Here is a 26,032-nt window from a genome sequence, read left to right on the forward strand (position 1 = left end):
TGGATTCTTGCTGTGATTTAATAATGTTCTATTTTTGAAATTCAGGTCTTCAAGATGACTTTACATTTGTTCTTCTGACTCTCTCTTATAAATATCCACTTAGTACTGATTTTACAGTCCTTTTTGTGGATGGGCATTTAACCATTGTGTTTCAAAAGTAGCCATAATGAATTTTGTGATTCTAAAACATTACATGCCAACATGGAAATATGGAAAATAGAGAAATGAAAGTGATAATTCTGTAATCACAAATATTGCAGATATTCCTTTTAGTCTCTATGAATTCTTATTGTAATGAGGATCATGAAATTTTCACCTTGTGTATTTCAATTTTAACATTCCCTTCTTCACTAATTCTTTCCCTCAAACATCTGCTTTTTAAAATGTTAATTTTGGGTGGGGGGTGTCAAGATGGTGGAGAAGTAGCTGGCTGAGTTGACATCAGGTAGCAGGAGAACAGCTAGATAGTTTATCAAACAATTCCGAACACCTACAATTCCAATAGGAGATGGAAGAGAAGCAGCAATTATAGAAACAGAAAATCGACCTCTTTCTGAAAGGTAGGACCTGAGGAGAAGTGAATCCAAAGTGACGGGAAGATAGACCGTGGGGGGAGGGGCCATCTCACAGCAAGAGGCAGAGCAATGGAGCACTAAATCAGAACTTTTAAAAATCTGCTCCACTGCGGTCCATCGCTCCAGAGGCTAAGTCAGGGTGAAGCCCATGTGGGGACAGTGTGGTCTCATGTCCCATGGGGTCACAGTAGGATCGGGGTTCTTGAGTGTCACAGAACTTGCAGGTATTAGAGCAGGAAAGCTAGCTGCAGAGATGGAGCTGCGGAGTGAGCTCTCAACTCGGGGTTACCTTAAACTGTGGTCCGTGTCACAGTCAGACCGCTGCTCTATGAGCACAGAGCCCACAAGATCCGGGGAGATCCACCTGGAAATGTGGAGACTCCAGGAGGGGCTGTGTGCCAGACACAGAGACTCTTGGTCACAGGCTGGATGAGCTTGGAGCACGGCTGGAGGCCAGGGAGATGGGAGTAATTGAGCGCTTTTCTTGGAGGGTGCACTGAGGAGTGGGGCCCCCAGCTCTCTGCTTCTCCAGGCCAGAGATTGGGAAGCTGCCATTTTCATTCCCATCCTCCAGAACTCTACAGAAAACAATCAGGGAACAAAAGCTCCAGAAAGTGAACCTGAACCCAAGCAGATTACTTATCCTGGCCCTTCCTAAGGGCAGTGCAATTCCGCCTCAGGCAAAGACACTTGAGAGTCACTACAATAGGCCCCTCCTCCAGAATATCAGCAAGAAATCCAGCCAAGACCAAGTTCACTTACCAAGGAGAACAGCAGGATTCCAGAGGAGGAGAAAGCAAAGCATGGAATTCAAGGCTTTCTCCCCATGATTCTTTAGTCTTGTGAAATTAATTAATTTTTTTAATTTTATTTTTTTCTTATGCTAAATTTTTTTTAACTTTTAGTCTTTCCTCTTTTAATGTTTTTTAACTAGTTTAGCTTAACAATACCTTCCATAAAAAAATCCTTTTTGAGCCTTCATTATCATAGTCATATTTTACCCTTCATTGTATGTAACTTTATTTTTTGTATACACATAGGGTTTTTTCTTCTAAAAAAAATTTTGGGATAGAGCTTCTTCTAATACATCAAAATATACCCTAAATTTAGTGCAGGGCTTTGTTCTAGTCTTCAGCCTGAGCACATTCTCTCCACTTTCTTTTTCTTTATTCTCCCAACGAACTTACCTTATCAACACCTCTTTTAGAAATTAAAAAAAAATTTTCTTTATCTTTATACTCATATCCCATCCCTTCATCATGTTTACCCTTAGTGTGTACCCTTAGTTTACCCTTAGTGTATACACTTAGTGTGTGTCTATATATATATATATATATATATATATATATATATATATATATTTCATTCTTTAAAATTTTTGGAGGTAGTTTCTTCTAAGAGACCAAAATAATCCAAAATTAATTGGTTGACTCTGTCTTATTCAATCGTCTAATATATATATTTTCTTTTTTATATTTTTTCTTTATTTATTTTAAATTTTTTCATTTTATTTTATTTTATTTTATTTTATTTCTTTTCAGTGTCCCAGAATTCATTGTTTATACACCTCATCCAGTGCTCCATGCAATATGTGCCCTCCATAATACCCACCACCAGGCTCACCTAGCCCCCTAACCCACCCCTCCAAAACTCTCAGTTTGTTTCTCAGAGTCCACAGTCTCTCAGTATTTATAACACTTAGCAAATTTCTTATAACGGCCTTTTTCAAAAGAAATTTAGTTAAAAAAAGAGAATAAGGGAAATGGTCTTAAGTAAGCATATGCTACCATTTAGGTGTTTGTATGCATTATTTTTAAATTAATTTAAAAAATTTTTTATAAACATATAATGTATTTTTATCCCCAGGGGTACAGGTCTGTGAATCGCCAGGTTTACACATTTCACAGCACTCATCATAGCACATACACTCCCCAGTGTCCATAACCCCACCACCCTCTCCTGACCCCCCACCCCCAGCAACCCTCAGCCTGTTTTGTGAGATTGAGTCTTTCATGGTTTGTCTCCCTCCCAATCCCATCTTCTTTCCTTTTTTCTTTTTATATCCCCAAACCCCCACATTACATCTCCACTTTCTCATATCAGGGAAATAATATGATAGTTGTCTTTCTCCGATTGACTTATTTCGCTAAGCATAATACCCTCTGGTTCCATCCATGTAAGCGCAAATGGCAAGATTTCATTTCTTTTGATGGCTGCATGGTATTCCATTGTATATATATACCACATCTTCTTTATCCATTCATCTGTTGGTGGACATCTAGGTTCTTTCTACAGTTTGGCTATTGTGGACACTGCTGCTATAAACATTCAGGGACACGTGCCCCTTTGTATTTTTAGGGTCAAAACCCACCAGTACAATTGCTGGGTCGTTCGATAGTTCTACCTTTTCAGATAGTTCTGCTGTTTTCCAGAGTGGCTGCACCAGCTTGTATTCCCCCCAACAGGTAGGAGAGTTCCCCTTTCTCTGCATCCTTGCCAGCACCTGTTGTTTCCTGACGTGTTAATTTTAGCCATTCTGACTGGTGTGGTTTTGATTTGCATTTCTCTGATGCTTAATGATGTGAAGCACTTTTTTATGTACGTGCTGGCCTTACCCAATAATTCTTATGCATTTTTGAACTAGCATTGTCTGTGCAGAGCTGAACTATAACACTAGGGTGGGTATTGTCTCAAATAAAGGCTATACCCATGCAAGATATTTTATTAGTGAAAAAACATTCAGGATAACCAGAAATATCTAAGATTTTACCATTAGAGTGAGAAAATATGTCTAAAAGGATAAAAATAACCTCTAAAGGATACAAAGGAAAGAATTAAAATGGGTGGTTCCTAATATCTAGGGGAATTCTTTTCTTCTTTTTTTATCCTTAACTTTTATTCAGTTCCTTTTTTTTAAATTGTGTTATGTTAGTCACCATACAATGCATCAATGGTTTTTGGGATTTCATTAAGATAAAGAATTTCTGCACAGCAAAGGAAACAGTCAACAAAACAAAGAGCCTAGTGGAGAGAATTCTTTTCTAATTGTCTTAGATGGAGCTGTTCGTCATGCAGTTGCATGGTTATTTTTCCTACGGTATTATGTGTACAGTCATCGTGGACTGTCTGCTTCTGCTGTTTTTCCAGAAAACCTCAGTTTAAGATCTCTAATATGAGTAACTTTTTCAGTTTCTGTCAGTGAAGAATATATGATGTCATAGTATTTGATAAACATTAACCAAGGATCCATTTCCTATACTTTATCTGCTGAATTAGTAATAAATTGTACATATAAGGTTATTTCACAATTCTCAATGACAGTTTTTTTTCTGGGATTTTGTTCAGGGCACCAAAGGTTTAGGTCATGTAATGGTGATGAAATGAATGTCCGCAGAGCAGTCTGTATCTGTGATGAAAGGAAGACTGACAAGGCTTTACTATCTAGTTCAATAGTTTGGGAAGGCTGGAATGGGTATGGTTTGGGACATCTGAGTTATGTGGGCTACAGTGACCAGTTCAAAGTGAGACAGCCTAGGACTTTGTAAGGAAGACACAGGGCCATGAAGGCTAAGGCTGTACCAGACCACAGCAGTTCAAGGGTAACGGCTACAGTAACTCATTTCAGTTTAACATTGCATTTGTTGTTTTCACTTTTCCACAGGATCTGGGTGTGATAGAAGAAGAGAAGTTTCTATGTGAGTCCTAACTTTACCTAACTTTCCCAGAGACATTTGCTCTGCCCTCTAGAGAGTATTTGAAATTGTATAGGTATGAAACACAGAATCCAACTGATATTTGACTCTTTAAAAAAAAAAAATCTATTTGTTTACTTGACAGAGAGAGAGCACAGGCAAGGGAATGGCAGCCAGAGGGAATAGAAGCCGGCTCCTTGCTGAACAGGATGGGAGACTCGATTCCAGGACCTCAGGATCAGGACCTGAGGTGAAGGCAGACTCTCAACCGACTGCGCTACCCAGGCGCCCCTGATATTTGAATCTTGTGATTGTTGAGACTTTCAGGAAAGAGAATGGTTCAATCCATGTAGAAAATAATATATTATTACCCATCCACAATCTAAGCTCATGCAGGGAATGCAACTGTGTTAGATCCCTTTGGAGATACTCAAATGTTTCCTTAGGACAGTATTTGAGAGCATATCCCACCTTTTCAGATTTTTTGGGATCTCATTGACTCCCAGAAAGGCATGGAAAGCCCCATTGTCTGCCATCCTAGAAAAGTCTCCCCACTAGTGTTTGGTTTAATGTTGCATCCAGTATATTCCCAGTGTGAAGTGTTGTCTCTGCTGGATTGTAGCAAGTGTTCATTGGTATCATTTGGCTACACTAGACAGCTGTCCTGGCTTTGCTACATCTTGTTCTCATGAATCAGCAAATCAATCATTCATAGTGATTCTTTAAAAATTTAGTGCCAAATATTCTACAAACAAGATAGAATTAATTGAACTTTTCCTTGGTTTTGTTTTTATGTTTTTAGAGAAGTGCTTACATAAGGACCATCTTTGAATTCATATTTATGATGACCTGCTCAAGCATTTTTTCTTAGCTTCTACCAGTGTCTTTTTAAACCTGAGACATTGTTTTGATGACAATTTAAAAAAATTTTCGTGAATACATGAAATAATTAATGTATTTGCTGCTCCTTTCTAGTAGAATGCAGGAGATACGTGAAAGGGTTAAGAAAAGTTGGAAACGTAAGAAACCAGATTGTCTTTATAGTATTGGGAGCAATGACCAACCTTAAAAACATACTCACTGACATCAACCACATAATTTTTTGTAAATTGACATATCCAAGAGATACTCATTAGTTCAACTACTTGATTTAATGATGCTTCTCAAGGGACTGGATTTTGTAAAGAGGTCTGGAGTAGTAATTGCATGACCAGTCTGGTCGTGTTTTTCAGTGTTTAAGGATTCTGGCCAACAAGCACCCATTTCAGACCCTGTCCACCAGGGGGTGCAGCTTCCTACCGCAATCACATTTCCTGTGTGAAATGTGGGCTTCCACTGATCATTTCTCTGTCACTCCAAACTTATTCATGGTAAGAAAGAAAAACATTATTTAGGTGACACGCCAGAGATGAAGTGTTCCCTGGGCTTTGGGACTGTGGTACTCTTAATGCTTGGTAAGTAAAATCCTTCTTAAAATTTGGATTCTTTTTCTTTTGTATCAGTAATAAGTTGAACTATAATTTATCCAAGAGCTTCATGCCAAAGGTGACACAGGTCTCTTTTCTTTTTCCTCAGGACAAACCCGTGGAGACTCAGTGACTCAGACAGAAGGCCAAGTGACCCTCTCAGAAAATGCTCTCCTGACTATGAATTGTACTTATTCAGCATCAGGGTACCCTGCCCTTTTCTGGTATGTCCAGTATCCAGGAGAAGGTCTAGAGCTCCTCCTGAAAGCCTTGAAGGACAAGGAGAAAGGAAGCAACAAAGGGTTTGAAGCCACCTACGATGGCAAATCCAACTCCTTCCACTTGGAGAAACGCTCAGTGCAAGCCTCAGATTCAGCTGTGTACTACTGTGCCATGAATGACACAGTGATGGGGACTGTAGGGGGAGCTGAGCACAAACTCTGAGCAGAACAGGGGCCTAGAAGCTGAGCATCTCTGCCTGATCCATTCTGGTTCCAGCACAGTCTGTGGTTGTTTGTCCATCAGTGTCTGGTTGATACAAAATCATTCAAAGAACAAGAGTATAGGAGCCAGAATAACATTCCCCAACTCCAGGTGTTCCTTAGTGACATTGAAAACCATTTGATGGCAAGAGTTCCTCAGCCAGAGTGTAACTAATTTCAAGGTAGAATCACATAACAATGATGTGATCTTGTGGTGATCCTTGCTGTGAACGTCCAGCCCCACAAATTGTTCATTGGCACCCTGGTAGTTGTTTCTGTGTCTATGACACTTTTAGAGACACACGGTGTGCCTGAGAAGGTGGTGATGCCTAATATCTTCCTGACAGAGAATGGCAGTGGAGGTGATGGAGACCATCAACCCCAAAACAGGTTTTAGTAGAGAAAGAAGGGAAGGGAAGAAAGGAGGAAGAACACATGTACTTGACCAAGGAAAGAGAGGTCAGGGACCTCTGCCCTGCGTTTTTTTCTAGTAAATCACGTGATAAACTCAGGATGATACTCGACATGAAGGCTTGGGAGCAGAAATAGAATGGAGGAAGTGGCTTATGTCCTGGCCAGTTAAATAGATCAGTTGGCTTTCTGACAATAAGAACTCAAGGAAGATAGCTTTCAGTGCCTCGGAAATGTGGTGGGTAAAAATGCTCTTGCACTGAGGTTTCCTAATGATATGAATAGATTGGTGACACTGGGAGGGAAATCCTATTGATTTCTCTAACTCCTGTTTTGCAACCTCTCAGAGAGAGCCACAAATCATGGGATTTGGAAAATGTATGGGATAAAGTGAAGCTGTACAAAAAAGTAATAGAAAACACAATGTCTATTTTGAAGTAGGAATTTTCCAGTATTATTTCAAACTTCTTTAATTACTATCTCCTTATTTGCAGAGTTTACGAATGAGCTATTATCAGAATATTAATATATTCCCTTAACATATTTGTTAAGTATTCTTTGGTTAGTTTATTTTTATTTCATTGGTTTAAAATGAAAATTTTATTTTCAAACCTGTGTAAATATAAATGCATGTGAATATGTACTTTAAAGTATTCAAAGGATATATAATAAGAGTTTTCCTAGACTTCTGAGAAACGCAGTAGACTAGGGGTGCCTGGCGGACTCTGGTTTGAGTTGGAATTCTGGTTCTCCAGGTTGTAAGTTTGAGCCCATTTTGGGTAGAGATTACTTAAAATTGAAATCTCTAAAAAAACAAACAAACAAACAAACAAACAAACAAAAAACACCTCATGGTAGATTAATAGTATGTGCTTGTATCTTGATTTCTCTAATAGTCTTTTCTCTTTGAAATCAACTATTTATTTATTTGAGGGAGAGAGTGCATGAGCACAGCAGGAGAAGAAGGGGAGGGAGAAGCACACTTCCCTGAGCAGTGAGCCCAGCAGGTGGCTGGATCCTAGAACATGGAGATCATGATGTTAACTGAACTTAGAAGCTTAATTGAATAGCCAACCAAGCCCCTCTAATAGTCTTTAAGAACTTTAGCAAAGCTGTCCTAAAGGGCAGTAAGCTGAAAACAGAAAGCGAAACAGGAAAGAACCTATCAGCAGACAGTGCCATCATAATTTTAGAAAATGAGCTGTATATGGACAGAGGGGAACTTGCATGAGAGACTAAATAAGGAGAAACCCAGGCCTGGTGTAGAAGAACCTCAGTGTGTGCTGTGCCCTCCAGAAAGGTTTGGGGGAAAAGAAGCACCACATAATTTTAGAAAATTGAGGAAGATGGCAGAAGGAAGAATACAAGTAGACAGAGTGGTCACCTTGGGTCTCAGAATTAAGCATATGATGCTTGGAAGCTTACTGTGGTTCAGTTGAGGTAAGGGAAACACATAAATTCAAAACCTTACAACCAAAATCTGGTGTCCATTCTGGCCTATCTGAACAGAGCTGAGCTGAGCTGTGGAAAAAAAACAATGAGAAGGAGACCATGGTGAGTGGATCTGTCATCTGAGGGCTACAGCTTGAACTCTTCAGCAGAGAATGATCAGATTTTTCTGCTTTTGGCTCTAACATAGGCATCTGAACAGGCATAGGTAGTGAGGAAGAACACTAGCATAACAATAGGTACATTGAAAGAGCTACAGTGATTAGTCTAAACGCTTTGCCTTCTTATCATAGTGTGATTTATTTCTACCTTAAATCACAGAATGTGAACATACATGACTCTTAAAACCATTTGTTCATAATTATTACATTTTATGTTGTTTATATAATTAATTACAAGCAGTTTTTTAAAGTTATGGAATGCTTCTGGAATTTTAATGTCATTCTTGCACAAGGGTCATGCTGATTTTTCTCTGTATCATTCTAATTTTAGTATATGTGCTGCCAAAGCGAGCCCTACCTGTCATATTTTCAGTAAGTGCCATCCACCCACTTTTATCATACATGCAATGAGTAAACATATCACAGTTCGCTAAATCATTGATCCACAATCCTCATTTCAATATAAATTTTACTCATGTATATTTTCAGTTGTAATGTTTTTAGTTAAAATTGCTTAATGCCCACTGGGTGCCGTATCCAACTGATGAATTGTTGAACACTACATCTGAAACTATGTGAGGTACTATGTGTTGCTAACTGAATTTAAATAAGAAAAAGTTGCCTAATGCAAAAGGATGTGGGGTAGTGAGACTCTTAGCTAGAACACAGAGAATTATGACAGGACTCATACAACTTGCTATACCAGGAAACCCCTGTTTCCCGTTCTGGGGCCACAGCAGCACATAACCAGCAATCCTTTCCTCATCCTGTCAAGTTCTTCTCACAGTGCTGAGCCCTGAAGTTGAAGGGGAAGAAGACATTTTCCTTCTAGTGGGAGAACTCAAACATGTTGCTCTCCAACCTTCTCAAGGTGGTCATGGCTTCCGTGTGGCTAGGTAAGGATGGTCCCTGTGGGAATGTGTCTCCTCTATGACTTAAAATCAAGAGAGATAGGCAGGATCTTGTGCATACCTTGGGAAGAAGGGATGACAGTGGGTAAAACAGATGTTCTTTGTGCCACTCACCTATTCCAGAAGTCTCAGATTCTGTGGGTTTTTTTTTTTCCCCCTTCAGGATCCACTATTGCCCAGAAGGTCACTCAAGCCCAACCAGCAATGTTAGTGCAGGAGAAGGGGACTGTCATTCTGGAATGCACATATAACACCAATGAACCATGTTATAGTCTTTTGTGGTACAAGCAGCCCAGCAGTGGGGCAATGATTCTCCTTATTCGTCAGGATTCTTACAACCTGCAAAATGCCACTGAAGGTCGCTACTCACTGAATTTTCAGAAGACAAGAAATTTCATTCAACTTGTTATCTCAGCTTCACAGCTGGAGGACTCTGCAGTGTATTTCTGTGCACTGTGGGAGTCCATAGTGAGAGGCATGATGGAAGGAGGTATACCCATCAACAGGGCTCTTGTTGCTGCTTCTTCCTGCAGTAGGGCCCAAGGGGGGCAATTGCCATCCCAGACAGGAAGTGGCACAGGTGTAGGCTTAGAGGGAGAACCTCATTTTAAGAAAACACCACTCTGGATAAGAGTTATCATTCTTCAAACACTTCCTAATCCCTGAAAAGTTGTGCTAAAATTATTTTTTGGAGACTAGAGTAACCATAATAAATAATTTGCCATTTTGCAGTTAGATTCAGCCAGAGAATTGGCTAAGGAAGTTTAGAAACCTTTGGCTCAAGGTCAGCAATAATGTGTGTTAGTTGTTGGATTTTTCAAATCACTTTGTTCAGTAAACATTTACTGAGCTTGTATTATTGCTCAACTATTATTGAGCATATATTATGTTACAGACATTGTAAAATATGATAGGCCATGAAATGTCTCTGTGGATATATGTGTGTGTGTGTGTGTGTGTATGTGTGTGTGTATACACTTTATGCATATGTGTATATATATACACATACATTCATATGTGTATATATATATGCACATAATGCTGTTTTATACCATTTAGTGACAGTTTAATTAGGTTTGTTTGCTGTGAGGCAATTGTACTCCTATTTAGTTTCCAAGGAGTCTGCTCTATAGTGTAGTTTTTCTCATTTTGTCTTATTAACACCACTAGGATACTTGTACTCAGTTTGCATACAGGAGGCTTACCTGCTCTCCACCAGACTTATCCACAAATGCTCATAATAAGGGGTTCTAGGGGGACACTGTGAAGGACAGAGTGTGAATTTGCCCCTTTGTCAGCTCCTGCCCTTCACTTCAACCTTTCTCCAAAGTCTGTTTTGTTATTTCACCTTCCTGGTTCCAGCTCTCATAGCATCTCCTTCCCCATTCTGTTTAATTTGAGTTGGTGAGACCACTTGGGAAAACATTGTGGATGTTCCACAAGAAATTAAAAATAGAGCTACCCTATGACCCAGCAGTTGCACTACGAGGCATTTACCCCAGAAAAGAAGGGCCACAGGCACCCCAATGTTCATAACAGCAATGTCCACAATAGCTAAACTGTGGAGGGAGGTAAGATGACCTTCAACAGAGGAATGCATAAAGAAGATGTGGTCCATAAATACTCAATGAACTATTACTCAGCCATCAGAAAGGATGAATACCTACAATTTGCACTGACATGGATGGAACTGGAGGAGATTATGGTAAATGAAATAAGTCAGACGAAGAAAGTCAATTATCATTTGGTTACACTTATTTGTAGAACATAAGGAATAGCATGGAGGACATTAGGAGAAGGAAGGAAAAAATGAAGGGCATGGGAATCTGTGAGGGCGACGAACCATGAGAGACTATGGAGTCTTGGAAACAAACTGAGGGTTTCAGAGGGGAGGGATTGGGGGTTGGGTGAGCCCAGTGATGGGTATTAAGGAGAGCACATATTACATGGAGCACTGGGTGTTATACACAAACAATGAATTATAGAACACTACATCAAAAACTAATTATGTACTCTATAGTGACTAACATAATGTAATATATGATATATAATATCATATATCATCAAAATAAAAAGCTATTAAAAATCATGAGAGACTATGGACTCTGAAAAACAATCTGAGGGGTTTGAAGTGGCTGGGGGGTGGGAGGTTGGGGTACCAGGTGGTGGGTATTATAGAGGGCATGGATTGCATGGAGCACTGGGTGTGGTGAAAAAATAATGAATACTATTTTTCTGAAAATAAATAAATAAATTTAATTTAAAAATCATCTATATTTAAAAAACCAAAAAGCACATTTTTTGGCCAACAGATGAGTTAGTTTGCACATTTCCCAGCCATCCTTTTTGATCAATGTTCCACACTCCAAATCTTCATTCTCTCCATTTTCATCCTCCCAGTTCTAACCCCAATGACCTAAGGCCTTAAAATTGAATGGTAATAGATGGTTGATAATTGGTCTTGCATCAAACACCCTCTTATATTTGTTTGGAAGGCAGATTTGCAGAGTAGAAATCTTAAGTATCTCCTCAAGTTTCTTTAATTAGAGAATCTGACCATTTTCACATTCATTTTTACCATTTGAGAATATTTTGAGTGTATAGTTCAGGGTTATGAAATACACTTACATTGTTGTTCAATCAGCAGCACCTTTCATTTCTAGAATCTTGTCACCTTGAAAAACTGAATATTTGTACTCATTAAACAATAACTCTCTTTTATTCCATTCCTCTACACCTTCAGAACTACTATTTTACATTCTCCTTCTTTGAGCTTAAGCTCTTTAGCTCTCATAGAAGTGGAATTATGCAGTATTGGTCATTTTCCAAAATTTCATTTGACATACTGTCCCCATGATGCATCCACTTGCATTATGTGTCAGAACTTCTTTACTCTTTAAGGTTGAACAATATTCCCGTGTATGTAATATACCGTTTTATTTATCCATGTCTATCTGTTGATGGCCTTTTGGGTTGCTTCCTCTTTTTGGTAGAAACTGGAATTCAAAAACATCTCAATATTTATGGAAATATCAAAATTCTTTCAATTTTTGAGTATATATCAGAAGTGGATTGCTGGGTCATAAGGTAATTCTATTTTAAGAAATTTAGACACATTTATAATGGTTATTTGGAAAAACTATGCTCTAGACTGCAGTATCACAAACAAGTTTCAAGGAACAGAGAAAGAGAGTGATCACTAGTCATGAATGGAGCTCCAGTATGTTGATGAATCACAAAAGCCTAGAGGAGTTTTTCACTCTTACTACAGTACATTGCTTATTTCAGGTCTGGATGGAATGGTGAAGCCACTACCCACTGGTCAGTTCCTGGATAGCAGTCTGAGTATCCATTATTTCTTTCCTCATTTGGTAAAAGATCCAAACCTGCAATTATTGAATTGTTTTTTAGTAGTTCCAGTTGCATAAATAAAGAACCTGTAAAAGACTCTCAAGATATTTCAAAGGCTTAGGAAGAAGTCTTTTGCTACCCACTAGTCTTTCTCTGAAATTTGACAATCTATACTGTCAAAAAGAGGGAATAGGCTTTTAATATCCCAGCTCTGTGTTGTAATCTATTAGCTTTTCCATGAAGTTTCTTGATACTTTTGAGCTTTGTTTCATTATCTGTAAATTTATTATTAGCAGTAAATTTATTATTATTATTATTAGTAGTAGTAGTAGTATTTTGTTGTGACAATTTATCAATAATATACCCAGAGAGATTGACAAGTAGCAGATGAGCAATTTAGGAGGATAATCTTTTTTTTTTTTAAGATTTTATTTATTTACCTGAGAGAGAGAGGGAGAGTGAGAGAAAGCATGAGAGCAGAGAAGGTCAGAGGGAAAAGCAGAATCCCCACAGAGCCCAGAACCTGATGCAGGACTCGAACCTGGGACTCCGGGATCATGACCTGTGCTGAAAGCAGTCGCTTAACCAACTGAGCCACCCAGGCTCTCCAGGAGGATAATCTTAATAGGTACATAAAAAGCATTTGACAAAATTCAGATCCATTCCTGATTAAAACTCCCAGCAAATTACACAAAATTGAAGGGAATTTCCTCACCTTAAAAAAGGGCTTAACAAAGAGTCTACATCAAATATCACACTTGATGGTGAAAGCTTAATTGTTTTCTCCTTAGTTTCAGAAATAAGGGGAAAGTTTTGGCTCCACCACTTGTACTTAATATTGAAATAGAGGTTCAATCCAATGTAATAAGGCAAGTAGAAGAAACGAAAGCCATAGAGTTTGGGAGGCAAGAAGTGAACTTCTCTCTATTACCAGAAAGCATATTTGTGCAGAAAATGCAAGGGAATCTACAGAACAGAGTGAAACAAAATACTAGAACAAATCAGTTAAGAAAGTCAAATGTACATCTACCATGTGATACATCCATCCTACTCCCAGATATGGGCTCAGGAGAAAGGAAAGAATGGGTCTATAAAAAAAAAAAATCTTATATGCAAAAGTTCATAGCAGTTTTGTTTGTAAGAACCTACTGGGACCACTCCATATGGCCAGCAACAGGTGCATAGACAAAATGTTTTATAGGCATAGGATGAGATACTACACAATAACAGTAAGAAACAAACTCTTGATAGTTATGACTATGGAAGAATATTAAAATAGTTACATTGTGAAGTGACAGATAAAAGAGTACATATAATTCCATAATTAAAAATTATAAATTATGCAGACTAAAGCATGACAGAAATGTTCCCTGGAAATGGGAGTGGTGAGGGTTGAGAGAGGGGCTGCCAAGAGACATGAGGAAACTTTTGGGATGATGCATATGTTCATTATCTCAAATGTGGTGAGTGCTTCACAAATACAAATGTCAAATTATATAGAATTGTCCAGTTGGTGCAGCTAATTTTAATGTAAAATATGCATTAATAAAAGACAGTAAGTATCCATATTTACTATGCAGTACCTTCCCTCAATGACATGCAAGTCCTCCGTGTGACACAGTGCAAAATATTTCTCCTTTGGTTTTCATTGGCCTGAATGTTTTTTCTAAAGTTATGGATAGGGATGCCTGGGTGGCTCAGTCGTTTAAGTGTCTGCTTTTGGCTCATGTCATGATCCCAGGATCCAGGGACTGAGTCCTGCATGAGGCTCCTTGCTCAGCGGGGAACCTGCTTCTCCCTCTGCCTCCTGCTCCCCCTGCTTGTGCCCTTTCTCTCTCTCTCTGACAAATTAAAAAAGTAAACTGTTTAAAAAACTAAAGTTACAGATAATGACTTTCTGCATCCATGTACTATATTGTTTATTTTCCTTTTAAAAAAAAACTTTTATTTATTTATATATTTTAGAGAGAATGATAGAGTGATAGAGACTGAGAGAGAGACATAGAGAGAGAAAGCAGACTCCAAATGAATGCAGAGGCCCATGCAGGACTCTGATCCTGAGATCATGACCCTAATCATAACCAAGAGCCTAAAGCTCCCCCAGGTGAGCCATCCTGGTGCCCCATGTTTATTTTCAACCATTATCATTCTAACCTCCTTGGGATTTCCCTTGCATATCTGAATACAACTTTGCAGGGGTTTGTCCAAAATTCCTTTCTAGTATACTTCTGTGGCAGGCCTGACAATGTGATTTGAGAGGTGGAGGGGAAGCCAAGGGACACATGAACCCAAACAGTATCCAGGCAAGAATTTCTTACTTCCCTTTGCATTGGGGAAAGTGTTTCCATGTTGGTTCTAGACTCATGAACCTCCTTGATCTGAATCTCTTGGAGAGTGGCCTCCAGGATATAGCTTGGGCTAAGCTTCCATCTATATGTCTAAACATAAATGTTTACAGGGCTTTACAGAAGATGTGTCCCTTTCTAGAACTTTTTCCTGATAATCTTGATTTCTTACCTTGTGGGAAAAATTATTTGATTAATGTTTGGCAACAAAATTTGACGGACAGTAATAGAAAACATCCTTGAGACTAAAGCTGTTAGGATTATAGCATTAATATTTTTTTCTTAATTCATATACACTAGTCACCTTGTTGGAGTCAACCAAATATTGAAAACTTAATTTCAGATGATTCTATACGGATTTGATGACTCCATGTATGATGTTTTTTCTGTCTGTATCTGCTATTTTTCACTTTTTAATGATTCTGAAAATCAGTAATATTTGACTATTAAAATGGTTGACTAACAAATAGTGTGACTTCTTCTGAAAACTTTTATTAAAAAATAGTATTTCTAGCAATTGCTAATAGTTTAGGAAAAGTAAATACAGTATTTCAATTAAAGGTCATTTGTTCATTATTTTTGTTTGATTTAGAAGACATTTAGAGAGTACTTAAAAAAAATGACAGTCATGACAGTCACAGTTCTAAATATTGCGGTAAAGTGCCCAAAACACAGAATCAGTCAATGACTTGACTTCCTCTTACTTTTTCTGTATTCAACTCGAACCCCATTTCTGGCAGTCAGTGGTTTTTGGGCTGGTGCACAAGGATGCATGAGAATATGAAGTACTGAAGTAAGATGCTTTAAGTTTGTTACCCTCCCAGCCACAGAAATGCCCCAGGATGCTGTGTTAAAGAACTTCCATATCAGGCAGTGTCTTAAGAACAAAACAGACCTGAGAAGTCAGGATTGCTGTTGTTCAGACTTCCCAGGGTCACCTGAAGCCTGACATTCGCCTCATGAGGTCAGGGATGAAACAGATGGCTGACTTGGGGAGGATTTTGGCCAACATGTATGCATTTTAATCCCTGTCCACTAGGGGGTGCAGCTTCCTACCACAGTCATATTTCCTGTGTGAAATGTGGGCTTCCACTGATCATTTCTCTGTCACTCTAACCTTCTTCATAGTAAGAATGAAGAACATTATTTAGGTGATGCTCCAGAGATGAAGTGTTCTCTAGGCTTCGTGACTGTGGTACTCTTAATGCTTGGTAAGTACCATTCCTCTTACAATTTGGATTCTTTCTTCCATGGTGTCAGTTAAACCTTTAACTATTATTTATCCATGAGTTTTATGCCCAAGGTGATACAGATGTCCCTCTCTTTCCTCAGGACAAACCCGTGGAGACTCAGTGACTCAGACAGAAGGCCAAGTGACCCTCTTAGAAGAAGCTTCCCTGACTGTGAACTGCACTTATTCAGCATCAGGGTCCCTTACTCTTTTCTGGTATGTCCAGTATCCCGGTGAAGGTCTACAGCTCCTCCTGAAAGCCTTGAGGGGCAAGGAGAAGGGAAGCAACAAAGGATTTGAAGCCACCTTTGACAGCAAATCGAAATCCTTCCACTTGGAGAAAGGCTCAGTGCAAGCCTCAGATTCAGCTGTGTACTACTGTGCGGTGACTGACACAGTGATGGGGACTGTAGGGGGAGCTGAACACAAACTCTGAGCAGAACAGGGGCCTGGAAGCTGAGTGTCTCTGCCTGATCCATTCTGGTTCCAGCACAGTCTGTGGTTGTTTGTCCCTCAGTGTCTGGTTGATACAAAATCATACAGACAACTAGAGTTTAGGAACTAGAAATAACATTTTCCAAGTACAGGTGTTCCTTAGTGACACTGAAAGCAGTTCAATGCCAAGACTTTCTCAGTCAGGGTGTAACTCATTTAAGGTAAAACCACTTAATAATGCAGTGGTCTTGTGGTCATCCTTGCAGTGAACGTCCAGCCCCACAAGTTGTTCATTGCACCCTGGTGGGAGATCCTGTGTCTTATGACAGTTTTAGAGAGACACAGTGTGACCAAGAAGGTGGTGATGCCCAGTGTCTTCCTGACAGAGTATGGGAGGAGAGGTGATGGGAAAGCTTCAGCCCCAAACCTATGTAATGGGTACATGTTGGCCAGAATCCTCCCCAAGTCACCCATGTGCTTCATTCCTGACTTCATGAGGCACATGTCAGTCTTCAGGTGGCCCTTGGAATTCTAAAGAACAGCAATCCTCACCTCTCAGGTCTATCATTCTGATTATGGGGTAAGAGTCATCAGTGGGAGGGACAGAGAGGGAGGGAGAGAGAATCTCAAGCAGATTCCTCAAAAAGCATGGAGCCTGACATGGAACTTGATCTCATGAGCTGATCATGCCTTGAGCAGAAACCAAGAGCCAGTCATTTAACCGAACTACTGTATCACCTAGGCACCCTATGACCTTTAATTTAGTAATTAAATTATTAAATTTAATAATCCCCTTATCAGTAGATTTTATGAAAGAGCTATAATCAGAATATTAATACATTTCCTTATATATTAGTCATATATTCTTGGTTTAAATTAATTTTTCATGTAATTGGTTTAAAATATAAACTTCTCTTCATAACTCTATAAATAAAAAAGCATGTGAAAATGTACTTTAAACAACTCAAGAAGGTATACAATAGAAATTTTTCTCAGACTTTTAGATAAACATTGTAATCTAGGGGTGCCTGACTGGCTCTGTGGGTAGAGCTGGGACTCTGGATCTCAAAGTCATAAATTTGAGACCTGTGGTGTGTGTTGAAAGTACTTAAAATCTCTAAGAAAAAAAAAAAACCCATTGTAGATTAATAATACAATTTATCTCTTGATTTCTCTAAAACTGTTTTAAAAAGATAGTGCAGATACTCCAAAGGGTAGAAAGCCACAAAAACAAAAAGAAACAAGAAAGAAGCTATCAGCAGTCAGTGACATCAATCACTTTTAGAAAATAGGTTCTTTATGGATAGGGACACACTTGCAGGAAAGACTAGATAAGAGGACACCGGAGACTACTGGGAAAGCACCTCAGTGTGCGCTGTGCCCTCTGGAAATGGTCAGGGAAAAGAAGCACCACATGATTTTGGGTAATTGAGGAAGATGTTGTTGCCCACGCTGGTGCATGGGTGGGTGCGTGCATGTGTTTGCATATGTTGAAGATATTGCGGTGGAGGGAAGTAAAATATGTGGACCCAGTGAGGCAATTTTCCAAGTCACAGAACAGCTATGCATCCACGACCCTATAAGAAACAATGATCATCTTCTAAACCCAGCAGAAAATGGGACTTTGGTCTTTGAGGAATTGAGAAGAGGACATAAAACATTTTCCCCAAATATTGTGCATTACAGAGCTTTTTGATTTTTGCTCACCAGTTCACCTTTCCTTTACTTAAAGATGTTCTTCTGTTCCTGCCTCTACTCCCTGGCAACCACTGGTCTTTTTATTGTCTGCATAGTTTTCCACTTCCAGAATGTCCTATCTTGGATGTCAAACAGATGCAGCCTTTTCAGATTAGCTTCTTTCGCTTTGAAGTAAGCATGTAGGCCCCTCTGGGTAGCTCAGTGGATTAACCATATGCCTTCAGCTCAGCTCATGATCCCAGAGTCCTGAGATCAAGTCCCAGGTTGGGGTCTCTGCTCAGCAGAGAGCCTGTTTCTCCCTTCCCTCTGCCTGCTACTCCCCCTGCTTGTGCTTGCTCTCTCTGTCAAATAAACACATGAAATCTTAAAAAAAAAAAAAAAAGAGGAAAATATGTACGTATATTTTCTCCATGTCTTTCCATGGCATGATGGCTCCTTTCTTTTCAGCACCAAATAAGATTCCCTTGTCTGGCTGTACCATAGTTTACTTATCCTTTCTTCTACTGAAGGATGTCTTGGTTGCTTTCATGTTTTTGGCAATTATAAATAAAGGTGCTATAAACTTTTGTGTGTTGATTTCAAATCTTTTTGATAAACACTCAGAAGTGGGATGACTGGATCGTATGGTAGTTCTTTTTTATACTTTTTGAAGAACTTCTATACTGTTTTCCGTGGTTACAGCATTGTGCATTGCCATTGCCTCCAACAGTGGACAAATGTTCCAAACTCTTCACATCCTCGACCACACCTGCATTTTGTTTTTGAAAATAGCATTCGATTTTTATTGATATTTAAAGTCTGAATGGTACCAGGGGATTTATTGTAAATGTAGAGACAAATACATTGAGATAGTCACCATTAAAAAGGAATAGAAAATTACATATTTAGAGTATTTGTTTTTTATCTGATACCTTCAATTAGTGGTTAGTACCAATATTTTATTTTGTTTTATTTTTAAACTATTTAAATTCAATTAATTAACATATAATGTATGATTAGTTTCAGAGGTACAGGTCAGTGATTCACCAGTCTTATACAATACCCAGCACTCATTAGATCATGTGGCCTCTTTGATGCCCATCACCCAGTTAACCCATCCAACCACTCCATTCCCCTCCATCAATTCTCAGTTTGTTTTCTATGATTACGAGTCTCTCATGGTTTGTCTCCCTCTCTGCCTTCATCTGGTTTATCTTTTCCTCTCTTCCCTGATGATTCTCTGCCTTGTTTCTTATATTCCTCATATCAGTGATATCATAAGATAATTGTGTTTCTCTAACTGACTAATTTCATTTAGCATAATACCTTCTAGTTTCATCCATGTCATTGCAAATGGCAAGATTTCAAATTTTTTGATGGTTGTGTAATATTCCATTGTTTATATGGAACAATAAGTTTAGTTTTTGATTCAATTCAATAATTTCTTTTTATCTATGCTTTGATTACTGATATATTTGAACTTATTTCTAATATTTTGGTTTTGCTCCATATGCTTTCACTCCTTTCTTTTCTTTCCTTTTTTGTTGCATTGATAAAATTTTCTCTTTTTTTCCCGATGATTTGGGGAAAGTAAAGTACCTTTCTCTTTCATTGACAATATCCTCGAACTATTTGTGTGTATACATGTACAAGTGTGTACATTTTTTATGTCTAATTTTATTCTGTAATATATTTTCCTTGTATACACCATGGCTTCTCTTTGGGTGTGCTTTTTCTCCTGCTGATTTAGTATATTTAGAAAACCTCAGTGCCTGACTGAAGCAAACTATACACTATCTCTATATCAGGACAGAATTTCAGAAAGAGTTTATCAAATGAGCTGATAAGCTCCAGTTTTAATGCACATCGAGGAAAACACAGAAAATGAAAATCTTCCAGCACAATAATGAGAACATGAGTTCTCTTCATTCTTCTTCAAGCCCTTTGTTCCTGACTTTCCTCCACCTGGAGTAATTTTCACCTGCCAGCCTCAGGGCTTATTCCTTCATTTCCTCCTAGTCTCTGTTCCTAGAAAAACATGTGCTCATGTGAGGAATGCTTATAAAGTTTATTGTAGTGTAATATTTCCTAGATTAAGGAAGTCATCTTAGCCTTTAATCAATAGAGGAAAGGATGCATAAATGGAAGTATATCCACAATATGGAATATAATGGAACAAAGGATATATACGGATTAATGTAATAAGACCTACAGGATTTACTATTGAGGTTATAAACAAGAAATATATATATTTATATTATAATAATGTCTAAATAAAATGCTGTGTATTTTATGTTTATTCAAATCTAGTAAAACATCTGGGAACATCAACCCCAAATTGTCAAGATGAACAAAGAAATAAGGTAATAAGTGATGAAAGCATCAGAATTGAAAGTGGTAGTCAAAAAGGATATTACTCTATGGGTAACATTTTATTACTTTTAATAATTCACATATTCACAAATTTCTCCTATTGCTAAAGGTATTGAGAATCATAAAGGCCATCATAAAGGCTTATCTGTATTCTCCTCTTTCCTTGGCACCAAAAAGAGGAAAGGAGAGATGACCACCTTTTTCATAACATTATGTCCACCGACCTAAACTATACATATTTCTCTGGGGTCACATAGTTTTTAGTTTGCCCTTCACTTAGTGTCCTATTCTTTGACTTGATTATAATTATATATATTTTCATCTTCCCCTGTAGATAATAAACTAGTATGTGTTCCTCTTTTGTATATTTTATTTATATATGTATTGTTTTAATTTTTTCCAGTAATTAACATACAATGCTATATTAGTTTCAGGTGTATATATAGTGATGCAAAACTTCCACAGATCACCTGTGCTCATCAGGAACAGGGCACTCCTTCATCCGCTCACCTATTGAACCCATCTTCCAACCCTATCCATCTGGTAACCATCAGTTAGTTCTGTTTAATTGCATTGTTTAATTGCTTCATTTTTGTCTTGTTTATTTCCTCCTTGTTTGTTTGGTTTGTTTCTTTAATTCCACTAGAGTGATATCACATGGTAGTTGTCTTTCTCTGACTAACTTATTTCCCACAAAGTTATATTCTCTAGCTCCATCCATGTCATTGCAAATGGCAGAATTTCATTTTTGATGGCTGAATAATATTCTAGTACACCTTATATATTCTGATCATCTAGGAGATTACTCCTTTAAAAATGCTCAATGAATACTTGTTGATTTCTTTTGAACTCAGGTAAAGAAACAAAATAAATAGCACAAGATGAAATTTACCAAATTATTTTCTGATCTCAATTTCCATGCAATTCCATTTTAAAAGTAAGATTTGGTTTACCTGTAAGCAGTTATCTTCTTTTCTGGCCATCTGCATTTCCTTCACCAGGAAGATTGGAATAAAAGGGGCTGGGGATTTGTGTCTGCTGAATGGCTTGTTCTAAGTTGTCTTTGCCACCAGCTTTGTTCCTCGAGGGGGCACTATAGACCTTAGGAGAAACAAAGACTGTGATGGTTGGAAGGTTGAATAGTTACAGAGAACAGAAATCATGAGAGCCAGTCCACTTATAGATAGCAAAGTTAGGGAAGAGAGAGGAGAGGGTTTTTTGTAAAGACCCTCTCAGGTTTTCAGTTCTGCCATTGCATATCAACTTCAGACATCTGGAGGCCATGACCCTAGAAATCCATTATGCAGATAATTCTTCACAGATACCAGCATAGGAATATTGCTGGGCATTGTGAGTATGGAAACTCAACAGAAAATATCCCATTATCTGCTGTCAATTGTTATGAATAAAATCATCCAAATTTACTGGTCTTGAAACCGTTTCAATACCCACATATCCTACCTTTTCATGTGCTGAGAGTGGAGGGAAACAAAAATGAAGAGAAGAGAGGAAACAATAAGGAACAAAAAGTAAAGGAAAGGGAGAGGACAATATTGACTTTGGCCAGCAACGTGTGGCTGGTCAGACTGAGCTCTGTGGGTGAGCATGGTGTCTAGCAGTAGCACAGGAGAGATGGAGAGGTGGAAATTACATCAGTGAGGACTTTAAGCACTACCTCCTATTTTTCACTGACCACATTCTGGTAGGAATCATTTTCTTTACAGACAGTGACTGTCTGTCTTGGTTTCTAGAACTCTTTTGATGGATTGCATTTACGTCTGCAATACTGAGTGGATGCTATCAGATAGTTTTTCTTTATCAATATTTTTACATAACTGAATGATCACATTGTCTGTCAAACTATGCATTTTAGGGAATGGAGTCATTCTTCCCTATGATTCTTCAAGGTTCTGGGTAATCCCCAATAGGCTCTGACTCTTCTCGAAGAATCATTCACCTTTCTTCACACACTAACCCACACTTTTCTAATATAAAGTGTTTTAAGAAAAAATAATAACCCTTACATCCTCCTATATTGGAAATATTCCTCCTACCTGCCTGCACTGCCCGCAAGCACAGTTTGGGAGAGATTCCTGTGCAGTGTTATAGGGCGACTGGGCGGAGTCTCAAGTTCTGAGAATGACAGGGCTGAGGTGTGATTGGTGCTCAGTGATTCTGGTGGGAAGGATTCACTGTAAGAATACAATTCCTCTGGATCCAAGTCTACACTCTACACAGTAGGGGTGAAGGCACCTCATTAACTAGAGAAGGTATCATGAGGACACCCTGGGGAACTCTGCTGGGAATCCTGTGGCTCCAGATTTGCTGTGAGTGGGGACGTTACAGATGGGGGCTGGGGAGAGGTCCACAACCCACAGTGATGGGAGGAGCTGACACTGAGCTCCTAGAGTCCTATATCCTCAGGGGTGTGTCTTAGGATATTTTACACATTTTCAAACTGCATCAGTGACTCTCCAGTGACATCATTTGTGTTTGTTTCCTTCTTTCCACACAGCGGTGAGAGGGATGACAGTGGAGCAGAGCCCTTCAGCCCTAAGCCTCCAGGAGGGAGCCAGCTATACTCTGAAGTGCAATTTTTCTAGCAGTCCATACAGTGTACAGTGGTTCCGACAGCACCCCAGGGGCAGCGGTCTCATCCGCCTGTTTTACATAGCTTCAGGGATGCAGCACAGTGGGAGGTTAAACTGCACAGTGAATACTAAGGAACAGTCCAGCACCCTCCACATCACGGCTTCCCGACTGGAAGACTCAGCCACCTACCTGTGTGCAGCCCAGGCACAGTGCTCTCTGGTGATCTGCAGCCTGCACCCAAACTGCACCTGGGCCTGCAGACCCGCCCTTCCTCAGGGCAGGCCCTTGCTCCCATGCAGCCTTTGCACATTTTCAGATTTATGTAACAGCGTCTTTTCCCTCCTAAAATTAGACCTACCAGTGCTTTCATTTCACTTGTTTTTCTTGCTCTTTTTCTTCCAAAAAGCTCTTTGCAGGTAAAAAGCTCTACCATGGAACTCTTGGAGTAAGTGACAGAGATGCCCATATCCAGTACCATGGGAAGATAGAGGTCCTGGCAGCTACCACATAAATTATTTATAAATTACTTAAATGGAAAACCCCCAAAAAAGTAGATGGTCATGAACAAACAAAAGACGTGACATAATTTTTAAGTTTCTTATAGGTTATTTTTCAGTGAAATATGAAGAGATCATGTGGAATGTTTTTTCAAGTCTGTATTCAGCTTTTTTAAAACTCCTTTAAATGGAAATGTAAGAAAATAATTTTTTTGAGGATCACTCACTCTTCTTATCTAATTATACTTATTTTCTTTTTCAGCAAGATAATACCCTATGAATAAGTATTTTCATTTTATGCATGAATAAAGGGAGGATTTTAGAGTATAAGTAACTTGGTGGAGCTAATATTATTTCAAAGTTGGTGAATCTGAGGTGACACAAATGCTTATCCTCTGAATACCGATATAGAAGACCCCACAGAATCACAAAATCTCAATGATTTCTATTGATCAATTTGTATGATGTGTTGACTTCTATTACTGACAGAAGTAACCATTTCAGTCGTTTCTGAATAGTACCTTGTGTGGACAAGCACATGGATATTTCCATTCTGTTCCATGAAAATCATCACTCTCCCTTGCATTTTGAATGAACATATTTTCATGATCTTGTAACATCTTTCCCTGCTTGGAAAAGGGAGCAGAAATCCTCCAGGACAACCCTAAAAGAACACTACTCTGTTGTAGCCATAGACAAAGACTGCTGACCCCAAACCCAGAATTAAAACTTGCATGTAGAAGATTCCAGCACATACTGAGTTCCAGCCTGCACTGGTTTTTATGTTGAGAAAAGGGCATTGATAGGAAGGCCTGTCCCCCTGAAAATTCAGATAGAGATAGATGGGCAGACACCCTGAAGCTTGGAGAAAAGCCAGCTTCCTCAGCATGGGACCTGTGCAATTATATAACCCCAAACTCTCCCAAAGAATCCTGCCCTTAGTTTGATGTTGTGCCCTCACTGACTTGAAATCAATACTAATTTTATCTTTGTACGTGTATTTTAAAATGTTGTCCCATAAGTGGGAGAACAAGTGCCTGAGCAGAGACATGTGGGAAGCAGGACTCAGACAGGAACACATGCAAGCTCAGGTTTTGGGTCACAGCAAGCTGTGTGTGAGCTGAGCAGTTGGCATGGCCACCTGTGGTGTTTATGCCTGCTTTGGACTAGCTGGGGCTTTGACATGCAGCAAAGCGGCTAGTAAATATTGTTCGGAAGTTACTACAAATTAAATATGTAGGGCGCCTGGGTGGCTCAGTGGGTTGAGCCGCTGCCTTCGGCTTAGGTCATGATCTCAGGGTCCTGGGATCGAGTCCCACATCGGGAATCTCTGCTCGGCAGGGAGCCAGCTTCCTCCTCTCTCTCTGCCTGCCTCTCTGCCTACTTGGGATCTCTGTCTGTCAAATAAATAAATAAAATCTTTAAAAAAATTGAATATGTATACCTGGTCATTTCAAGAAAGCAATTTGGCAGGGTTTTTTTTACAGACCAAAACATACTCTTACTTCATTACTACATTGTCCAGCAATAGTTGTTCCTTTGTATTTTTCCAAAGGATTTGAAAAGTTATGTGTACACACATACTTGTACACAAGTGTTTTATAGAGGTTTTATTCATAATTACCAACCCTGGAAGTAAGCTACCTGTCTTTCAGTAAGTGAATGAATAAATAAATTGTGGCACATCCAAACAATGGAATATGATTTGGTACCAAAAAGAAACGAGGTATGAAGGCATGAAGAGATAGGGGGAAATTGTATGCATTTTTAACCCATCTGAAAAGGCTATAAGGTATGATTCAGACTCTATGGCTTTCTGGAAAAGACAAAACTCTGGAGGCAGTAAAAGGTTGTTGTTGCCAAGGGTTGAGGGGAACAAGAGGTATCAGTGTAGCTCAGAGCATGTTTAATGTAATGACTTACTCTCTATGATACTGCAATGGTGGATACATACTTTACACATTTGTTCAAACCCAAAGAACATACAACAGCAAGAATGAACTCTAGAGAAACTGTGGGTATGGGGTCACATGATGTGGCAACATAGGGTCTTCCACTGTGAAAAGGCCATGGGGAAGGTGATAATGGGAAGGCGATACCTGTGCGGGGTCAGAAGGTATACAGGATATCCTCCTTTTTCTTTGAACCTGGTTGTGATGGTTGAAGAGAAGAAAATTTTTAAAAAATTAAATGGGAGACATGAAACTAATATGTATGAAGGGTTAAAGCATTTTAGATAAATGATTCCCATAGAAACATTACCTGATGATATATTTTAACCTGGTTTTTGAATTATGTTCCCGAGTTTTCATTTTGAGATAATCTCAAAAATTGTAGGGGCATCCCTGTTTGGAAATTTTGAAACTATGAACTAAAGATTCAAA

At 38.8% G+C, this 26,032-nt stretch overlaps 1 protein-coding gene, 1 non-coding gene and 2 gene segments (V, D, J or C); 3 read left to right on the plus strand and 1 right to left on the minus strand.

The window, feature by feature from the left end:
- The first annotated feature begins 5,632 nt into the window (after positions 1–5,632).
- On the plus strand, positions 5,633–6,182 carry LOC131836312 (T cell receptor alpha variable 9-2-like). The segment is given in 2 exon segments: positions 5,633–5,721; positions 5,843–6,182. Coding segments are annotated over 2 exon segments (381 nt in total).
- Positions 6,183–8,483: 2,301 nt separating this feature from the next.
- On the minus strand, positions 8,484–8,591 carry LOC131837425 (U6 spliceosomal RNA). Its single transcript, XR_009356036.1, has one exon. It is a non-coding gene; the product is annotated as a U6 spliceosomal RNA (small nuclear RNA).
- Positions 8,592–9,138: 547 nt separating this feature from the next.
- LOC131837187 (uncharacterized) lies at positions 9,139–9,905 on the plus strand. Its single transcript, XM_059183414.1, has one exon. The coding sequence runs from the start codon at positions 9,139–9,141 to the stop codon at positions 9,811–9,813; it is 675 nt and encodes a 224-aa protein (XP_059039397.1). The 3' UTR covers positions 9,814–9,905.
- Positions 9,906–15,890: 5,985 nt separating this feature from the next.
- Positions 15,891–16,914, plus strand: LOC131837188 (T cell receptor alpha variable 9-2-like). The segment is given in 3 exon segments: positions 15,891–16,054; positions 16,176–16,483; positions 16,753–16,914. Coding segments are annotated over 3 exon segments (516 nt in total).
- Positions 16,915–26,032: the final 9,118 nt, after the last annotated feature.

The sequence above is a fragment of the Mustela lutreola genome, chromosome 7, assembly GCF_030435805.1.
Source record: "Mustela lutreola isolate mMusLut2 chromosome 7, mMusLut2.pri, whole genome shotgun sequence".
Taxonomy (NCBI): domain Eukaryota; kingdom Metazoa; phylum Chordata; class Mammalia; order Carnivora; family Mustelidae; genus Mustela; species Mustela lutreola.